Here is a 20,975-nt window from a genome sequence, read left to right on the forward strand (position 1 = left end):
ATCCAGATGTAGCCAATGACAGCTGCTAACCTGGCTCTGAAAATCTTCTCAAAAAGAAAGTGATTCCCAGCAGAGCAGCCACAATAATGTTATCTACCCAAAACATGAAAGTGGAAGTGAGTAACCAATTTGCACATTAGAAAGTGTGTCAGGTAGAGTGTGGGTGAACTGTGCCCTAGCCTGCAGCCTTGGATTAGGAGAGGGAAGGAGCAATTGTGGAGATTGTGGCCAGGACAGAGGTGTGGGAGGGCTTTGTGCTGCTGCTGAGGGCTGCAGGCAGAGCAGTGAGCAGTGCAGCTGAGCCTGGGACACCTGTGGAGCTGTAGGTGGAGAGCAGAAAACCCACAGCCATTACCTGGGCTGATGCTTTTCAGAGCAGTGCAGGATGGCATGACTGCATTCGTGTCTGAAACCTGGCACATGCCCTCAGACACAGAGATTTGTTTGCCCAGATGAGTGCCCTGGGCTGGGCAGCAAATTGTGTGCCAGGGGTGGCTGGGTTCCTTTCCCTCAGGTGTGGGAGCTGCACTGTGGCAGCCAGAAAAGGGCTGTTGCTCGGATTTCCTGAGGATGGCTGTCTCATCCACAGATGATTATTCACCAAACTTCTAAGTTGATGTATTCTAAACCAATGCCCTTCCCCCCATCCCCGGAAAGTTATATTTGTTTAAAACTCTTTGTTTAAACTCTTGGCTTGCAGGTGGGGAAATATTGCTCATGCTTTGTTATGGAGGCAGCGTAATTCAGCTTCTCAGACTTCTGTGCAAAAGCTTGAACTACTGCCATTTAATGGGGAGTAGTTTCCACTTTGCTTTTGCAAAATGAGCATCCCTGCAATCTGAAGATGGACCTTGTCACTGCCAAAGTGCACCTGATAAAAGTTGTTCCTTTTTCCTCAGCTCTGGCTCTGGCACAGTCTCAAGCAGCTGCTAAACCTGGTTCTTATTGACATCCAAAGCTCAAAATCAATCTACCGAGTGATACCATTTGCACATCTTTTTCCAGATCTTGTTGGTTGTCTTCTTTGCTGTCTTTAAGTGTGATTCAAATTGACATGAGAAGTTGCTGAAAGACTCTCCAGGGATTTCAGCAGGCTTTAAGGAGAAGTTGCTGTACAAGGTGCAGAGTAGTCTAAAAGGCACTTGAATAGATAATGGGAGATGTGAATGTTCTTTTTGGTGAGGATACTTGTCTGCCTGCTCCCATTTTGTGTCTCTCTTTTCCTATCTGGAAATAGTTAACTATGTCTTTCTGGTGAAAAACTACAAGATCAGTTGATAAAAAATACAGATAATGCTTGTGTGTTGTTTCCATTATTGTTTTGTAAGTTAGATTTTAAAGAGCGCTTTGAAAGATACCATTCACACAACAAAATTTTAGGGGAAAAGTAGCTGTTTCTCTCTAAACTTGATGAAAAGGATAAGCAAATCCCAAATCAGAACTGCTGCTGTGGATTACTGAGTGGCAAATTCTGTGCAGAGTATGTCAGGATACATATGTCTGCTTGTTTAAAAATAAAATCTGCTCAATTTCTAGAAGGTTATGTTACTCCATGTGCTGAAATGCTGTAACAATCATTTGTTCTCTACCTTGAGGAAATAGATAACTGAAAAAGAAGCTGGGAATGGGGAAAAAAAAAGAATAGAGGCATAAACATTTGTATCTAAACCAAAGCAAAAAGTTTGGCTTCAGCAACATGATGCATCACCCCGTGGCTGTTGGTAGATGGCAGCCTCTGTCCTTGCACACAGGGGCGCTGGAAAATCTTCCAGCTGCCTGCAAATGCTCTCACAGGCCTGTGTGCTCCCACCTGCTGATACCCAAGCTCAGCAGGAGGAGAAAGAATTCACCCGTTCACACCAATAAGTTTCAGAAGCAATCCCAAGCACAATCCAGCTTAGGGCTAATCACGAACGGGCTTTGCTGCATGAATTAAGTGTCAGAACGTGGACTGAGGAGACAGCTGCTGTTAGGGTATGTCTCCAGCTGATAAGTATAGGTAAAAGCCTCTCTGACATCTGCTCCACCATGGGCTCCTACCCTTGGCTGTGCAGGCGGCCGTGCTGAGGCCGAGCGCTTTCTCTGGAGCCAGGATCAAACTGGGTGTGTTGCCGCCGTGTTTGGCTGGAGCTGTGCGAGCCCACCCTGCCGATGAGTCATCCTTGAGTGGCTCAGAATATCACACTGAGCCTCGCTGCTGCTTCCCTGTTCCTATTACACTGATGCATTTGGGGCTCGCTCGGTGTTGGCGTTTCATTTACAAACCTCGCTTTTGCCATAAAGGAAAGATGGCTGCCGGCCCTGCTGTACCCTGATGTTCAGCACTTTTAGGTTTTTAGGGGCCTCTCCTGAATGGCTTCAGATGGAAATTTGAAAGCATGTTTTTAAAGCACCTTAGAAAGCGCATTTTTCAGAATATGAAATAATTTTGGGTAGCCTCTCCTTTTTTATTTTTTTCCTTCCAATACTGGTTGCTTCTGCATATGATTCAGACTAAATTTTCCTTTTTCTCCTTCAAGTGTTGAATCAGGATATTTAGGCCAGCAAAAGAGACCTGTATTCCTTCCCTGCATTCCTTCCCTGGCACCCTGTCTTTGAGTCCAGGTATTTCAGCACCATTTTACAAGAGTGAATAGTCAGATAAGCAGTGGAACAGATTTACAGGTCTCCTGTTTCCTTCTCCCTCACTCACAGACTGTTCCATTAAATCAGGTGCAGACATAGCTTGAAATTAAAGGACTGTGTCACCACAAGAGAAAATGGATATGAATAAATCTACCTCCTCCTAATTTTCTTTGTTGGTTTTGTGAACCAGGTGACATGAGAATGAAGCTACTGACAGCTGTGAAGCAGTCATGAGGTAAGAGTCCAAATGCTGCAGTGGGTTCTGCAAAAGCCAACTGATGGACTTTGTGTGCAGTGGAAATACATGGGGGCCACAATCCATGAAAGGGGCCATCCATCTCAGGCCTGTGTCATATACCAGGGGTTTAATCAGACTTTAAAAATGTAGTAGAAAAGAGAGATGCAGTGAGGACTGATGTGGAACTACACACTAATCACCTTGATTTTGCTTTTCAAAGTAGTGCTAGTGAGTGCTAGTGAGCACACCTCCTTCCATGTCCTAGTGCACCACACTGAGTCAGATTTATTAGAAACAAGGGGGGTTGTTAGTTAACATAATATTGAAAAAAACACCCCTCCATTGCTCTTCCCGACAGGCATGGAGTCAGAATCGCTGCTCTCCACGTAGATGTGTAAGACAGACACACATTTATTGCAGACCCTCAGCAGCCCTGTAGCAGAGCTGAGCTGGAATAACCCCTGTGTCCCAGCACACTCACTGCTGTCCCTGCTCCCACAGGAGCTGGAATAACCCCTGTGTCCCAGCACACTCACTGCTGTCCCTGCTCCCACAGGAGCTGGAATAACCCCTGTGTCCCAGCACACTCACTGCTGTCCCTGCTCCTGCTGGAATAACCCCTGTGTCCCAGCACACTCACTGCTGTCCCTGCTCCCACAAGAGCTGGAATAACCCCTGTGTCCCAGCACACTCACTGCTGTCCCTGCTCCTGCTGGAATAACTGTGTCCCTGCTCCCTCGGGAGCTGGCTGAGCGTGCCTCCCGCTGCCAGGATCGAGGAGCCTGCGGGAGCTGCGCCGCTCACGAACACTAGGTAGCTCCGTGGCATTTCCAAACTCCTGACAGATCTGTCGTAACTCGTTTGATAAATAGGATTGCCCTTTCAGGCATTAAATATTTGAAACTATACAGGGCAACATCAGCACATTGGAGTCATGCTTTTGTGCCACAGGGCAACACTGTGGGTGACTCCGCATATCTCGAGGTACATATAGATATGAGATAAGAGGAGCAGTACAGCTGTTCGATGCACGTGCTGATTTCCAGTGCAACTCATACTTGAGCTCTTCAAGATCTGCCCTCTTCATTCAGGCGCCTCTATAAAAATAACTCACCAAACACAGTCAGTGCTCCCTGGGGAGTCTCCCATGAAGGTAAATCCCACTGACCAGTCTTATCCTGAGGCACAGCAGACACAGCAATATCCTAGTGCTGCTGCAGTGAGTGGTGCTTCACAAAGTGGCACTTAGACACATGCCTTCATTTGTCCTCTGGAGAGAGGAGTTGCTTGTGGCATTAAAAACATTCTGCATAGTAAAAGTTCTGTCTTCCACCGACCATCAGCCTTGTTGCAATGGTTGCATTGTCCTTATGATGATCATTAGTGGGAGGCTGGGCAGGGATGTGAAGTGCACTTAGAACTGAGCATAATCTGGTCTGTTTACATCAGTGCTTGCACAGAAGAGTTCAAACAACAAGCAGGGCAGATGCTCCTTAGGAGCCTCATCTCAGTGCTAAGGCTCTGGTTTCCAGGAAGCAATTTCTCCCTCAAGAATTATTTAATCAGAGAAAAATCTTCCGGTACTTACTGACACAACTGCTGCTGTATAGAACTTGTATTACAAAGAAAGGAACCACAACATGGAATGGCTCTGAAAGCTGAATGTTTTTCTGAAGCTACAGGAGAAAGGCTGTGGAATATTGTTCATAGCAATGCCACCTGCTATGCAAAATAACTTTCAAAGGTCAAACCTTTGACACTTAATCAGGTACAAAAGGCATTTATTGTAGCAATTTTACCCGCAAGGTATTATTCATTAAATGAATTTCTCATCTATTTCCTATGTTCAGAAAATGTGTTCTAGGCAGTCTGCAAGCTCTGCTATTGCAGGCCATTTCTGTGTGGCTGTGGAAAGAAATAAATTGGTACAATAAAAATAAAAGAAGAAAAGAGTAGTGTCTGTGCTCCACTTACAAGAAGGTGCATGTTAATTTGATTTGCTTCATGTGGATTTAATCAATGCAAATATAGATGGAAGAAGAGTGTCAGTGGGAGTAATGGGTCGTTTTTATTTCTCTTTCATTGCTTGACCTGATGAATCGATCTACCCCGTTGCTAGGAAAATCAGAATCATGCTGACATGAGCATCTGTCCTATGTAGACAGGGGAGAGCTTATGTTGTAATCTAGCGCTTAAAATTCACAAACTTTCCACAAGTGGCTGATGCTTCACACAGCTCCTTACAAGGGTGAAAACAATGGTGTGGGGGAGAGATGGGGTTCCCTCGGGTTCTTCTGTGGGGGCTTTTGAGATCCCGAGGAGAAGGGCGGGGGGCGGGAGATATCTGCGGGTGTCGGCGACCCCTTCCCACGAGCGTGGGCACCTGCGGGGGGTGACACGCACCAAGAGCCGGGCTGGGGAGCCCTGGGGACCGCGGGCAGGACAAGCGGAGCCCCGTACCGCGGGATGGAGCGCGGCACCAGGGCTGCGCCGGGGCCGGCACCGCGGGAGCCCCGAGCATCCCCGGCGGCGAACACCCATCCCCACGGTCCGGGACGCTCTGCCCGGCGCGTCCGTGCCCCTGCCCGTGCTCTCGCCCTCCCCGAGGCGGACAGCGGCCGTCCCTCCCTGCGGACTCCGCACGGCTGCGGAACCGGCGCCAGGTGCGGCGGGGCCGCCCCAGGACTACACGTCCCGGCGTGCCCGGCCCGGCGGGGCCGGCGCCTGCGCGGGGCTGCGGGGCCGCTCCGCGGTGCCACACCCCCGGGGAGGGAGGCAGGAGCGCCCGAGCCCTCAAACCACCGGGGGAGCCGGCGGGGCGGAGGATGGAGTAGCGGGGCGCGGCGGAGCCGGCAGTGCGGGGAGCGCCGCCTCCGCCCGGCAGCGCGGGGGAGCGGGCGGGCAGGCGGGCGGGGATGATGCGCGGGGGGACAGCGCGCTAGGGGCAGGAGGCGGGTGGTCGCCCGGAGACTCCGCACCTCGGAGTGACGTCCTGCTGCAGTGCCGCTGCCTGCGCTGCCCGAGCTCGTCAATGGAGCTGGAAAACATCGTTGCCAACACCGTTTTGCTGAAAGCCAGGGAAGGTGAGAGAGCGGCGGGAGGGGAGAGGGGGCTGGAGCATCCTTGTCGCAGTCGCCCCTCCGCGGAGCGATGCCCGCGGGATGCGGGCGGGCGCCGGTGGGGATGCGCGCCGGTCCCGCCGGCGGCGGCTGTCGGGGTGCCATGTGGCTGTGCCGGCGTTGGAAACGGCTTGTTTGAGACGGAGCCCTGGCGAAAAGGAAAATACCGCTGTTTTTCCCTGTGCGCGGGGGTTTGGGAAAGGAAGTGAATGAGATTGCAGAGATTACAATATTCACCCATCTCTTCCTTCCCCCTTCCCGCCTCCCCCCCTCAAATCTGGTCCCACAGATTGTGCTATTTCAGCGTCTATTGTTAAAGGTCAGCTGCAGATGCATTCATTCAAAAGGGCTTAGCAAATCTGCAAATAGCTTTCCGCGCCGTGTGGTGAGACCGGCAGGATCGTATCGCTTCCCCGTACAGTCATTGCCTTATTCGGCGTTATTAGGTGAGATCATGTTGCTGCAAACATGCCCATTGTTGCGAGCGTGTTTGTCCCCGGCCGGAGCCGGCCGGAGGGGCTGGGGGCTGTCCCCTGCCCGCGGCTGGCGCGGGGGTCTCCGAGCGGGGTTTGTCCCCCGCGGCCGCCGCCGCGCTCGGGCAGCCCCGGGGATGCTCCGGGCGATGCCGGAGCCGCCGCCGCGGAGCCGCCGCTGCTCGGCGCGGGGCGCCCTCGGCTGCCCGGGGGCTCCCCCAGCATCCCCGTCCCGACCCCGAGGGCTCGCAGGAGCGAACCCCGACAGCCACCGGTGGATCGGGCTCCCGGCGCTTTCTTTCGCCCCGTGCGGAGCGGACGCGGTTTCCTCTCCCCGCGCTGGCGGAAATCCTCCCGCGGCCGCGGGGCGCTGCGCACGGCGGGGCCGGGCTCGGGGTCCCCGCGGAGCCCCGTCCGCCCGGAGCATCCCTCCGGCTGGAGCGGGAGCGCCGCGCACAAGCACAAGCAACACGTCCTACGGCTGCGGCATCGCTGCCAAGACGCGATCGCCTTCTGTCTGCTCCAGCCCGTTTTTATGTTTGTGTTTATTTACTTGCTTGCTGTTTAAAATAAGGCATTTTTCCAAGCCCTTGGTCAGAGTTTCTTTCATGAGAGCACTTGCTGGAGCGTTTTTAGGTGCGCTGCAACCTGCAGCCTGCGCTCCACCGCCCGCCGGAGCGCTGGAGCTGCCTGCCCGCTTGGGTGGGCTTCAGCTCCGGCCACTCCGGAGCTGTGGAGCTGCGAGTAAAGCTGCGTTCATTTTCCAAGAGAGATCATTCAAATAGTCCGCCCCTGGAGCGATCCTTTTGCTGGGAAAATAACTCAAATTGTAGAATAGTGTTTATATAACTCACAGGCTGTTGAACTTTTGAGGCTTAGCTAAAGAGTAAAGTCCTGAGATCGTCCCAAAAAAGCTCTACAAATAATAATAAGGGCAAAGGTGTTCAGCAGATCAGTGAATTATGACTTTTTGACTTCTGATGGAGATATTTTATTTTCTGTTGTTATTTTATATGTTGTTTAGGATGCAGTGGCTGTTACCAGTCATACAATACTGGTTTAGATTTCAGCAGACTTTAGGAATACTTTAAAGGACTGGTATTAATTACAGTTATTGTGTGTTGTTTACAGAGAGCTGATATTTTGCAAGTAATTTTAAATGTGCCGTTCAGTTTTATGGTCCTTTTCTACCATTCTCAGGAAGATGGTTACAGTCATGTTGCTTTATTGTGTTAGAATTACATTAAAGAAGCTGTTAGCTATAATCCCAATGGCAGAAATTTATCAAGATTTCCTCCAAACTACATTGCAAGTGTTCTTTATACCACGTATGAATCTCCAACAACATTTTTGGAGGCCTGGTGCTAATTTATTTTAAAGCTTTTTTTTTTTTTGGAGGGGATATGAAATTTTTTCAAAGGAAGAACAAGGGCAAATGATGTACCTGACATCAGAGCCACAAGTATTATTGCTGTATGAGATAGGTTGCCACACTTCAGTTATTGTTGCAGGCTGCTGTGGGTAAAGTTGTTTTAAAATTTGCAGTGAGTAATGTAGGTGGCCTTCATTGCAGATGAAGAAGGCAGACAACATATGCAAGACCAAGAGTAAAAGCAAGTTAATATATTGAAGATTATGGTATCTAAAAATAAGTTTGTTCCAGGTTCTGCAGACTCCATCAACAGATTTAGCTGGGTGAAATGTGTAGCCTAAGCCAAGTATGTGCCTGTGTGTTTCCACTGGTGAAGTCAAAATCAAAAGCTGTGTTAGCTCAGTCACATGCTGGTTGGTGCCTGCAGTGTGGTCCTTAATGTTAGGAGGAGAAAAATGATGGAACCACTCTGCAAATGTCAGTAAAGGCAGAAGTTTTGTCAGAATTGCAAGGGGAGCACAAACCTACTCTCAGTAGCAAAAGGAGTGTCAAGGGGGGTTTAGGTAGAGCTGCAGTGTGAAATCCAGCAGTGAGGACATTTCAGGGAGTCAGAAGTAGGGCTGAGTGGCCACCACAAATGTTTCATAGCAAATATTGGTTTAAATTTTGCAACTCTTTTGCTCTGGCCTTGGTAGCTTTTTTTTTCCCCCTGTAGTCCCTTGTCTAAGTTCCTTCACCCCAGATATAAAGTGAGCTTTTTAGCTGAAATACCAGGGGGCAAGTTTTATAACTGCTACACAAATACTTGCACTTAAATCCTGATGATCACAATGAGAAGCACACCCAGAATTAGCTGATGCCATGTGATACATGAGTAATCTTATTAGAGCAACAAAAAGAGTAAATGTGGTTCACATACAAAAATGCATTTCAGTGAATAATTTTGAGCAGAGAATAAATTTTGGGAAATTTTAATATTTTTGCAGAATATGAAGGTTTTTGACACAAAATTACACATAAGTTACTTGTTATACTCAGAAGTCTGTCAGTTTGAACATGCAAGAATGGAGATTTACTGCATTTGAAAGTCCATTCATTATTTATTAGGAGTAAATTTATGCTTTTTCCTCAACTGTAATTTCTCATTTCTTGAATGCAAAGTCCCATTTCACAAATCACTAATCCCTTTTCAGGCTGAACAGAAAATACATCTGGTTTAATTATAGGAACCAAATAGGTATTTGGGAACTATCTAGCATTGCCTGGGGAGAAGAATAAGCTAAGAAGGGAAGGCAAGAAAGATGAGAGTCATAAAGAGAAAATCAAAACAATAACAATTGCAGTCATTTTGGGTTGAGTAAGAACCCCAGATTTTGAGGTGATAAAACATTTATCTGGACCTTCATGGCATCATAGAATGGTTGGGTGGGAAGGGACCTTAAATCCCATCCGGTGCCATGGGCAGGGACACCTTCCACTGTCCCAGGCTGCTCCAAGCCCTGTCCAACCTGGCCTTGGGCGCTGCCAGGGATTGGGATCCACAGCTGCTCTGGGCACCCTGTGCCAGGGCCTCACCACCCTCCCAGGGAACAGTTCCTAATTCCCAATATCCCATCCAGCCCTGCCCTCTGGCAGTCTAAGCCATTTCACTGCCCTTTCTTTCCATCAGCCTTCGTGTTCCTGAGTCTCAGCAGTGGTGGCTGAGGCTCAGAACCACCCAGCCATGAGCATTGGAGATGCCCCAGCTGCCATCCAGGCTGGGCAGGGAGCCCCAGGTCACCTTCCAAATCTGTGATGTGACAGAGGCCATCATCAGAAACAAGGAGCCAGGAGAGACCAAGAACTGAGTCCCTCAAGGCCTCAGAGGAACTTTAACAATCCTAATCCAGAATTTCAGTTGTATCCACAGTCTTGAATCTACTCTTGCCTGTCAAAAGACAAGTCTTTCAAAGAGGCTGATAATTAAACTACAGTCTTTGTAATAAAAATAAACAACAGGTTTATTTAACAACATGAAAACATGACCAAAGCATGGTGATTACCTGAATACTCTTCCTCATGAACTGTTCCATTCCAGCCATAAAATCAGCCCTTCCCTGATGTTTCCTGCTGCTTCTGTGGGCATGAACTCCCTCAGATAACCCAAAACACATTTCAAAACTGAACTACAACTTGACTCTAAAATTGCAAAATCCTTAAAAAATTTGTGCAGACAATTCTCACCACTTTGGAGTTCTCATGATAACTCTGATGTCTAATTTAGTCATTAGTTTTAAAGCAGCCACTTTGGAAGATGAACTGTGGATTTTTGTCAAACCTAGAGTTTTTAAAGCGCAAAATTTACCATGTAAAAGGAAAAAAAAAAATCTTCAACCACTGAAACACAATGCAAATGCTTTTTTCCCTTTTTAGGTAGGCTGGAATTCTAAAATGAGCTTATTTGTGACACCCAAGCAGAGCCTCCTGTTGGCCTAGACAAAAGGGGAGACCTTTCATGCACTCAGAATTTTTTGATGCATGCACACTGATGGCATATAACATGCAAAATGTTCATAAATTGCTGTATTTTTAGCTTGCTTTTGCAGGATGATCACAGGAGAGATTTGTGTGTGTCCGTACTGGCAGAAGACTAGCAATAAATCCTAAACATGAAGTGTGGTTGCTTTCCAAGAACTTGGCTGAGGAGCAGTTGGAAAAAGGGCAGGAGAACAATGAAAAGCATATTTTGAAGGAAAGAAGGTGGCTGTAGTGGCAGCCAAAACTCTATGGAGAATATGATTATTGCAACTTCATTAACCAGTGCACTGAATGCAGAATCTAAGGTCCTGTCCTCCATCCCTTAAGTAAACCCAACATTCCTTGTATGACAAACATTGTGAGCAAAGGAAGCTTCCATGTGGTGTCTCAGTTTAGTTTTCTTTTTGGAGTTCAAGAGAAGCTCACCACTGTAATAGCTTTCAAAAAAATTATTTCAAGAATGGAGTCAGCCATTGCTTCAGATGCAACAGGGTGCTTTCAAGCAGTAGTTTAAAAAAATTAGTGTCTTGGAACCATTTCTTCCTGGGGAAGAAATGGTACCTGGAAGAGTCAAGACTATCTCATTATATTTTAATCAAGGAAATTCAGAAAAGAGGATTTTTCAGGCCTTTCTGAAAAGAATGTGTAAGTCTGAATCATGTCAAAGGTTCTTTTTAGAGAAGGTAATTAGTTCTGTAGCCACAGCTGGCTTAGGACAAATGTGAGTGTGTAGAACTGGCTTGAAATATATTTCCTATATTATTTTGTTAACATTTTTTGATAGCAGGGCTGATTCAGAGCAAGGTGGAGCTGTATCTGTGGTCTTGGTGGACACTCTGGGGTTCTCCAGTCTGCAGACATGGGCAGCAGAGCAATGCTGGAGAAATCAAGAGCTCTTCCATCCAAACTTTTTCACTGCTCCTTCCTGTGTTGTTGGTGGAACTGTTATGGCCTGATTGCTATCTGTCTTGTTGGGTTTGTAGGCATTTAAAAATATTTAGTGGTGAGCCAGGTTATTAACACAGAGAACCTATTATGTAGTAAAACTTTTAGTACAAATGTTAACTGTGGAGGTTTGAGTAGAACTACTTACATCTGCTCCATTAATCTCATGGGATTGCTTTCCTCAAGTGCAAAATAATAAATCTAAGAAGAGACTGCCTGTCTCTGTTATCAGTGTGTTCTTTTTCTGAGAAGGTTTTAACTTCGTGTTGCTGAAATTAGCCACTCAGAAAAGAATTTTCAGTACTTATACAAGACATTGACATAACTTTATGACTCTTTTTTTGTCTTAGTTAAGAATACTCTGACACTTTAATCAAAAACACCCAAAAGAGGTGGTTTTAGTGATGCTCTACTGAGTGTTGCCAGAGCAGCAGCATAGGGACCAAACCAAGCCATGGGTCTTTGTGATAAACAGCTGCAGAATGAAAGTTTTAAACACAGTGATGCCCCAAGATGAGCCCTACCTGTGCAAGCCTTTGTCCCCAGTGAGTTGGGTTGGCATGAGCTGCCCCATTTTGAAGGAGAAAATGTTTAAAGAGGAATCCAGCAGCTCTGACTTTGCTGCTTTAGGCCCTGTGGGTGTTACACCTGCTTGGTGGCTGAAATTGCTTCCTTTTTCCTTTATACCTGTGGGCAGCACAATGTGTTACTCCTGGAAAAAAACACACAACAAAGACCCTGCAATTGCATCCTGGCTTGGAAATGAGCTCCCTTTCCAGGTAGTGCTGTGCCGGCTGAGAGCTGCCAGTGATCTCTTCCCAGCTCAGAGGATGGAGAAATGTGTGCTGAGGACTTGGGCGCTTGCAGGGAGGGGTCTGAAGCCCCAGCTGTGTGGTCAGACTTGCTGCAGATGTGTTCTGATCCCCACAAACCTCAAAACTGCCTGCCAGGATGGGGCAGGGTCCTCCTGCAGGGGTAGAGACACCAGTTGTGGTTTTGTTGTTCAGCTGACTGATTGTTCTCCCACGCTGATTTTCTACCAGTGTTACTCTGTGGGTGACTTCTGGTTTGTATGGATCCAGGGAAAGCTACAATATCACATCAGGATCCATATTGTTGCACTGAAAAACTTTAAAAGCAGATGGCTTTATCAAAGCAGTTACTGTGCTTATGTAAAAATCCAACCAAATAAACACAGGACAGAAAACTGGGAGTTAGGGATTTAACTCATGCTCATCTGAGATCTTCCCCTGCATCTTTATTTTGAAAATATTCTGTGTGCTGTATGACTTTTTTGTGTGGCAGAAGGGAAGAAAATAATTGGTTGCCCCCTATTTTTACTGGCATGTAATCTAAACAATAACAAGATGATATAATCCTAATATTTCTTTAAGACCACAGGATGTGAAATTAAATTAAAAGGCCAGGAAAATAAAGAACCCTGCAGTTTGATTACACTCAGCTGGATTATCTTTGTAATTATTTTCCTTGGAAGATTTAAAAATGCGTACGGCTTTGTGAAAAAGATTAAGTAGGGAAACCAAAATTAAAGTAAACAATCTAAAGAAAATATTGCAAAGATGATGGGTATTTTACTTAATTTTAAAAATGCACCAAGTTGCCTGTTAAAAATGAAAGGATGGAACAAAACACGGGTGAGGAGGAAGATGGATGAAGCTGTTCCACTGGCTCAGCTGCTTCTAGCTCATATAATGTCCTTTCAGAGATAGTTGAAAAACTGTCAAAAGCAGTTATTTAGGTAAGAAGGGCAGGCTGAAAGGAGCAGAATTACACACAGGCACTCAAGCCTCAATTCAGACCTGGGAGCAAATAATACCAATAGTGAAGGCTGTCTGCGTTCCAGCATGAGAATAGTTATTCACAGAGAAGTTTCTGGTGGTACAGCCAAGGCTGAAAAATGTCTCTATCCATCATTTCCAGCACCTAGGGATGTGTTTGCTATGCATGAGTAGTCCCATGGACTTCATGGGCTCTGCTGGCTGCTTGGAAATGCAGCTTGTTTGTGCTCAGGGATCAGCCAGCTCTCACTGCAGCAGAGCTGTTCCAGGCAGTGAAACCACATGGATGGAGCTGAGGGGAAGCTGCTGGAAGCCACTGGGAAAGGCCTGCTACATCATCCTGTCCCTGGTCTGCCATGTACTTGTTAAGGTATGAAACATTTTGGTGTAAAAATGACTCCATTCATGGGTCTGTCTCTCTAGATTTTTTTTAATGAGCCCAAGAAATCTTGGTTATCGTTTTTTTTCTCACTCCCATCTCCTTCACTCATGCAATCCCTTTTGTACAGTTTTCCTTTTTCCAGGTACTTTCTGTTCCTCCCCAGTTACAGTCTTTGCCGAGTTGAGCAGGATTTGTTCTTTCCTTCTCCCAGCCTGTCAGCCTGGATGGCCCAGCCTGGATTTTGTGCATTCAGCCCTGGAGTTCCCTGCTGGTGGTGGCTTCCTTGGCCATGCAGGGAGGCTGAACCTGCTCCTCACCCTGCCCCTCCTCAAAACCAGCCAGGACAGCTCCTGTGGGGGGGACAGGCCCTGGGGAAGGGGCAGGACCCCCGGGGTGTTTCATCAGGGTATTTCTGAGCAGTTTCTGCCGCTGAGGTTGCTGGTGGAGCTCCCTGTTGTCCCCAGGATGCCGGAGGGGCGGTGAATAAGCTGGAGCAGCTATTTTTTGCCTTGCTTGAGTATTCTCTTGGGTCCCATTGAATGCATGATTTCACTATGAGCCTGGCTTTTCCTGGTAGGCTGAAGTTATGTTGCAAGTTCTAGAAGTTACCGTATTTTTCATACAATACCTCTTTTGCTTCACTACTCAAAGAGACAATCTTTACCTTGTGTGGGTGTGGAGGATGATGACTTTTTGGATGCTGTTTGCTGGTTCCCAATGCTCCTGAAGCCATCTCTTTTTCCTAACATCATTCTCCCACTGAATAAATTTGGATGATTTTATTTCCTCTCCCTGTTGGAATAGTCCAAATTTTTCTAGACCAAAATTCCCGTATTTTGTTCTTCCCACTTCTCTGTCTAGTTTATTTTCCCTGTCTTCTGTTTCTGACACTGCCTTTGAATTTGAGAAGTCTTTGATGTGCTGTTTAAAACACATTTAATTAGTTTGGATTAAATGTCAGTTTCCTAGCCACATGTAAGTCTTTATGTATTTACACACTCCTATTATCCTTGGTTGCTCTTTGGTCAGTGTTTAGTCTGTGTGACAAGGCTCCTGTCTAAAATTACTGAAACTTTTCTCTTTTTCCTCTGCATGCATGTGTTCGGAGAGACTTTCATGGCTCTATAGGAAGTCTCTATTTACAATGAAAGCTTTAGACTCTGCCTGCCTCAGAGTTGTCCCTCAGTTTTATCTTGTGTGCCCCAGGAAAGGCCCAACCTGCCAGGAGAATGGAGAAATTCTGTAATATTACAGTGGTGTTCACTTAGCAGCACTTGCAGAAGGCACTGATGGAAGATCTCCTCTTGTGGGGAGAAAAAAATGATTAAAAAAGGAGAGAAATGCAGCTGGAAGAAGAGGAGATTCAGAAACAAAGGGAAGATGTCAGTGATGCCAAGTGACAACAGCACCAGTGAGTCCTCCGTGACACTTCCGTCAAAATATTCCTGTAGGCAGTGCAGGGGAACTGACACCTTCAACAAGCTGATGAGTTGGAAAGGATGGATGCCAGGCTAAATCATCATTTAGCCAAGGTTGCCAGAATCTCTGTGGAAGATGTAGATATGTGTGGATAGATACTCATTCCTACTGGTGGTGCTTCATGCTTGTCCTTAGCTTTCTGCTGATTTCATCTTCCTCTTCCCCCTTAGCTTAGGTCTTGTTTCTTCCTGGGGATGAAGGTTATGTTGGTAATCTCTTTCAGCCAATGTTCTCTCTTCCATCTTCGTCAGTTTTGGTTGTTAAGAGATGCGGTTTCTTTATTTTTCCAGTGTTCGGGGACACACTAAAACCTCTCTATGAAGGAAGAGAGGTTTTATTGGAAAGAACTCTGGAAATCAATAGGGTTGCTTTTTGTAGGGGTGATCTTGCTACTTGCACAGCAAACCTTTCTCCTGCAGCAATCAGTGGAACAACCTGCTTTTCCTCTTTTGTTGCACAAAAATGCAACTGCTCACCATGCAAGCTTTGCAGAGGAGATTTTACTTGGCTATCAGTTATGGAAAATTAAGAGAATCAAGACACTCATCCTTAACCTTACTGTGAGAGGAAGGATGGTTGCCCAGTGCAACATTTGGAAGCTGTGAAAAAGCTTACAAGTACAGAAGTTTGGACTAATCTATGAATAACCCCTTTCTATTTCCCTCCTTAACAATTCCACATCTACATTCCATCTTTGCATCATGGTTTTGTGTTTTCTTGGGATGCCAAATTACAAATCATACATTGAGTGAGAATTCCTTGTGAAGCACACATCTGGGAAAGTTTGTGCTTTGTTTATTTCAGCAGCAGCAGAGTTTTGGGAAGAGCTATGCAGATGATTTACATATGATGTGAGGTTCTCTCAGGGTTACCTCACACCTGTCCTGGAAGCTTTGTGTGTTTAGTGTGCATCTCCTTCCACTCTTTGCTGGGTGAGAGACAAGGAATGGTTCAGGAATGAAAAAAAACCCTCAAAACTTTAGCACTCTGGTTTGGAGAGCTGGTGATAGAGCAGAAAAGCATTTGAAGTAAATTTGAAGTAAATGTCCATCACATGTCACTGATGGACACTGAACAGCAGCAGGTGCCTGGAAAGGCTTGGATATCACAATCCCTCCTCAGGCTGATTTCTTCAGCCTCCCATTCAAGGGACTTACTGAGCAAAAGGGACCCTGTGAGACTTAACTATCCTTTGTGAACTTATTTAATCCATTTTTTGGATCGCATTTCTGCTTTTGGCCTGAGCAGCTTTCTGTGGTGATGAGTTCCATCATGTAAGAAAGGCATGCAAGCTTCCCCACATGTGTCCTTCATGAGGGACTTGGTCAATGCATGACTTATGTTTTGGCAGCCTCAGAAAGCAGCCATTGTGAACACGTGGAAGTGTCTTGGAGGGGGAAGAAAGGGAATTATCCACAAATCAGTCAAATATTTCTGGGTTTTTGCTGTGTTGGTTTGGTTTTAACTTTTTTTTTTTTTTTTAACATGTTGATTTCATTGCTTCTGTGATTTATATTAGACCATCCATGATTTTATAACCTTTTAGCATGTCCTCTTATAAATAATGTATCTCCATGCTGGAAGGTCCAAGTCTGTCATCTGTGACCCTCTGCATCTTCTAATTCTCTGTCCTTTTTTTGAATTGGGTGACCAAAACTACCTGGCACTGGTGTGCACTGTGGGCAGTGGCACAGTGATGCTGACCACTTTGCACTTTCTTCTTGTCACCATTTTTAGTTGATGTTTGTTTGTGTTTTTTCCCCACTGCCACAAGTATTCATTACTAGGCCTATTGATGGTGAGCTCAGAAATTTGTCTCCTGAGCTGCAATGTTTAATTTGGAGCCCATTGTTTGGTGGATATAGCAAGAGTTGTTTTCTTCCATGAGCAATACTGTGCTGACACAGAATATAGCTTTTTTTTTCCTCCTAATTTTTAAGTGATTTAGTACTGCAAAATGCTCCTGCAACTCTTTGCAGGCTGTTTTTGTTACAACTGTCCTGAAGAAATTCATCTTGGCAGCAGGTGCCATCTTGTTATTTATCTCTTTTCCAGACCATTTATAAATACACTGAATAGTCTGTGTGGCACCCTGTGAGCAGCCCTGCTCCACTGTCAAATTCTTATCCCTGATTTTCCATCTTGTCAACTGCTACTGGCTCACAGCAGGGCCCTCTCTCCAGAAACTGTTTAGTTTCTTAAGAATTGTTGGGGAAGGTCACTGCCAAGAAAATCACTGCTCAAAAGTGTCAAAATCCACCTGCCCAGGCAGCTGTGAGTACAGCCAACTTCTTCCAGAGGTGGGGAGGAAAAGGGAATGAGAAATGTAGGAATTTGCCAGCTGATGGCAGTGTTTGAAGGAGCCATTCCTGAGACAACTGAAGATTGGCAAAGAAATGAAGGTTGCACCAAGGGCTGAGGGACAAGGTCCCAGGTGAACACTTGAAATGGGCACTGTGAAATGCACCCATCACATCTCAGAGCCTGGTGTGAGGTCAGTGGTCACCCCTGATGCCCCAGAGGAGTGTGTGATACCTGCCAGTGGGCCACTGGCCACAACACGCTGAAAAATGAACCCCCAAACCCTTCCAATCATGGGAACAAAAAAAAAAAAAAAAAAAAAGAAAATGAAAGGTGTTTTCAGGTAATTAATCTTTAAGATCTGTACACTAAATACTTGCCTCTGTCCATGCATGCATGCACAGGATCAACCTCTTCCATCAGACAGCCTAATCCAAAATCTCTAGCAGGTCTCAGGACATTTGTTATTCTGGCTCATGCAGACCTCCAGCTGCAGAATGTTTATTTGGCTGTGAAAAGTCTATGAAGTAACAATCTTTGATGGATTCAGCATATTGTTTTCTCTTCCTTTTTTGGGATGCTGTTTGCCTCCAGCTCTCCTGGGGAACACAGCTCTCTTTTCTGTGTATCATAAATACCAGAGGCCATGAAGGGCTGTGGAGGTGGCACAGGTAGGAGCCTGCACTGCACAGAGCTTGCCTAAAAGTAATGCTGTAATCTGAGTGCACAACAAGTTAATGTTTAACCTTGCCAAGCATTTCAGGTTGCTAATAATTTATCCTTGCTTATTAGCAGCTTATGGCTTGAATAATACCACGGCACTGGGATTGTTGGTGGAGGCAAGTGAAGGAAGTAAACTCTGGCTCGTCAGCGTACTTGGGAAAGCAGATAGGGAAATTTATTATTTATTGAGTGACCTCTCCAAGACCTCTGTGTGCTGGTTGATAGAAGCAAACTGGTAATTGCAAAGAGTGAAATAAGTAGGAGGCAGCTTTTAAAAACTTACGGGCGTGCTGTGGAAATGATGCTTCCAAGATGAAGCTCAAGTCTTTATGTTGCAAATCTTTTTCAAAGGGATGGTTGGAATATATTTTAAAGCAAACGTTTACCAGCTGTGTGAAGGCATGAAGCTTGTTTAGAAGCCCAGAAATATTTTACAAGGTGAGGACAGAGCATGCTTTTGTTCAGAGTCCCTGGCCTAAATTTTAAGAAATACTTAGGGATTAAAAAAAAAAATTCAGCTTTTAGATACAATGAGCTGAGAAGAAATTAAAATAGGGAATTAACTACTGGATATTAAACTCTGTTAAAATGTGCATTCTGTGCAGGGAAGAGGTAAATGTGAGAGGTCTGGCATGTTTCTAGGGCCAGATAGCAGAGAGGGCAGGCAGCAAAGCTTTGACCTCTGCCCTTTGTTCATCTCTGTGCTCGCTGTTATCGCTCAGATCCTGGGATGCCACATCACATCTGAAAGGGGGAATGCAGAAATGCTGCCTGTGAGAACCTGCCAGTGCAGGTGCCAGCTGAAGATGCCATTTTATAAACACTGAAGAAGGTAATAAGCTTCAGATGTGAATAGTCCCATAAGGTGAACAATTTGTTGACAGAGGCAATTTGAGCAGTTGCTCATCAGTGAAATTCTTTACATTCCTGGCTCTTGCCTTGTATGAAAAAAACCACATTTTGTATAAGTTCTAGGAGGGCCTGATGCCTAATTCCACCAGATAATTGTGGGAAGACTGGTTTTTAAGGAGGTTTTGCTTGTTTCATTAAAAAGGTGATGAGATTTGCAGGTACTTTGCTAACATAGATATACACTATTACTTTTATCTTTTCAGCTGGACTGATTGCAAATCAGCTGGACTGATTGCAAAAAACACAAACAAGTGAGGTATTAACTCCTCTAATATCTCATTGCAGATGGAGTTTCATTTGACCTTAGTAGATGATGTTCAGCTGGAGGATGAAGCTAAGTTTTAGGATTGCAAAGTTTTGCACAGGAGTGAATTTTGCTTTTTATAAATCTTACTGTTTTCCTCTAGGGAGGGGGAAGAGGGAGAGAAATAGCTTGACAGGAATCAGTTGTTTTGATTTTAGATAATGTGAGGAAATGGTATCTTCCAATAAATACAGATTTTATTAAAGTTGAACACTGTGACAAATAGTTTAGACTTAGAACATCAGATTTGGTATGTAAGCAGAGCAACTCCACTGAGATTTGAGAGCATTGCTAAGATTAATGAAATATACTTCGTAAAGAAGGGCAATGATTCACTGAGTAAAAATAGGCAGCATCTTAAAGACCTTGTAAACACAGCTATTAATTTTACAACTAGAATCTTACACTCTTTGTCTTAGTCTGAGAATAATGCCACTGCATTCCCTGACACTGTTCAGTGGGTGCAAATTCAGCTCTTAAATAGATTTTAAAAGAGATTCTGACAGTGGACACAGTTGCATTTTTGTTTGCTTGCTCTGTCCATGCCTTGGAACAGCTTCATGGTACTTCTGCTGTATAAAATATTAATCTCTTCCCTCTTAAGCCATCACCCACACCACAAATCCTGCTTGATACCCTTGTTGCAGCCAGGAATGACAATACAAAAGGAGCCACAACTGGCATTTCCCTACTTTTCCACCTACTTATTTCAGGATTTAGCAGTCTATAAAGTACTCCTTGGTATGAGGCACTAAGTGCCCCCCATTTCTGATTGTGCTTTATGCTTAGTTTGATGCCATAGTTCATATTTGATTTGAGGGAAGGGGAATCTCTTCCCCCTTCTCTTCCTCAGTCTTGTAATTTTTATTCATTCTTTTCAGTATGAGAGAGAAGATTTCTTTATCTAGACACACCTTTGTGTTGATCTTTCCAACAGCTCCTGTCTTGATCTACATGAGGTGTATATTTGTTTTCTTTCAAAAGAAGGAAGCCTCAAAATTTGGGCAGGAGGCAAAGGCTCAATTCAAGCTCAATTATATAATTTCTTTTTTAATGGAACATGGCAAAGTCACCATAATTTTCCATTGAACCCACTGGCCATGAGTGTCTTTTTTTTTTTTTTTCTTTTTCTTCTAAGCTAAAAAGCACAAGGAAGCATATTTGGTGCCAATTCTTTTAACTTTTGAGAAATAAGCCAAAGGCTCAGCTTACTGCTTATGCAGGAATATTAACAATCACTTTATATCAATGGGGTAAGCACAGAGATCGCAAATAAAATTTACTGAACTCAGTGAATTCTGTAGGGTTTTTAAAATTTCTCCTCACCATTGCGATTTACTGTTTTTACCATTCTTGCAGGGTCCTGAACCTCTGTTTTTAGACTAAAAGCAAGAATCCAGTAATTCATCTCCATGAAAAAACAGTAACCTGCCTATAGGATGAATCAGTCCAGTTGATCAGACTGGTATTTGGATATTTAAAATCAAATGCTTAGGCTTTCATGTCAATCTATAACTACTGGCACAGACCTCGGTATAATTTGTGCTCTGACTCCACCTTGTTTTTAGCAGTGGAGGAGTGTTATTTGACAAGCAGCTCCTTTCCTGACCAGGGTAACCCACAAACCAACCACTACAACGTGGTGGGAAGTGACGGGATGTGATCTATGGTGGTGAACACTCTCATTTGTAAATGTTCCTGTCTGTGGCTGTCTACCTCTGCCTGTCCTCTCACTGCACATGCTTTTCATGAAGAAACAACAGTATTTTTTGGGCAAGGTGCAGAT

The 20,975-nt window shown here is 45.1% G+C and overlaps 1 protein-coding gene across 1 annotated transcript in view; it reads left to right on the forward strand.

Annotated features, from left to right (window-relative positions):
• The first annotated feature begins 5,808 nt into the window (after nucleotides 1–5,808).
• Nucleotides 5,809–20,975, forward strand: part of GRK5 (G protein-coupled receptor kinase 5) — a 151,923-nt gene continuing 136,756 nt past the window's right edge. Inside the window, exon 1 of the mRNA XM_058028861.1 lies at nucleotides 5,809–5,946. Within this exon, the coding sequence (XP_057884844.1) occupies nucleotides 5,895–5,946 (52 nt within the window). The 5' untranslated portion in view covers nucleotides 5,809–5,894. The remainder of the gene's footprint in view (nucleotides 5,947–20,975) is intronic.

The sequence above is a fragment of the Melospiza georgiana genome, chromosome 8 (assembly GCF_028018845.1).
Source record: "Melospiza georgiana isolate bMelGeo1 chromosome 8, bMelGeo1.pri, whole genome shotgun sequence".
In the NCBI taxonomy this organism is placed as follows: Eukaryota; Metazoa; Chordata; class Aves; order Passeriformes; family Passerellidae; genus Melospiza; species Melospiza georgiana.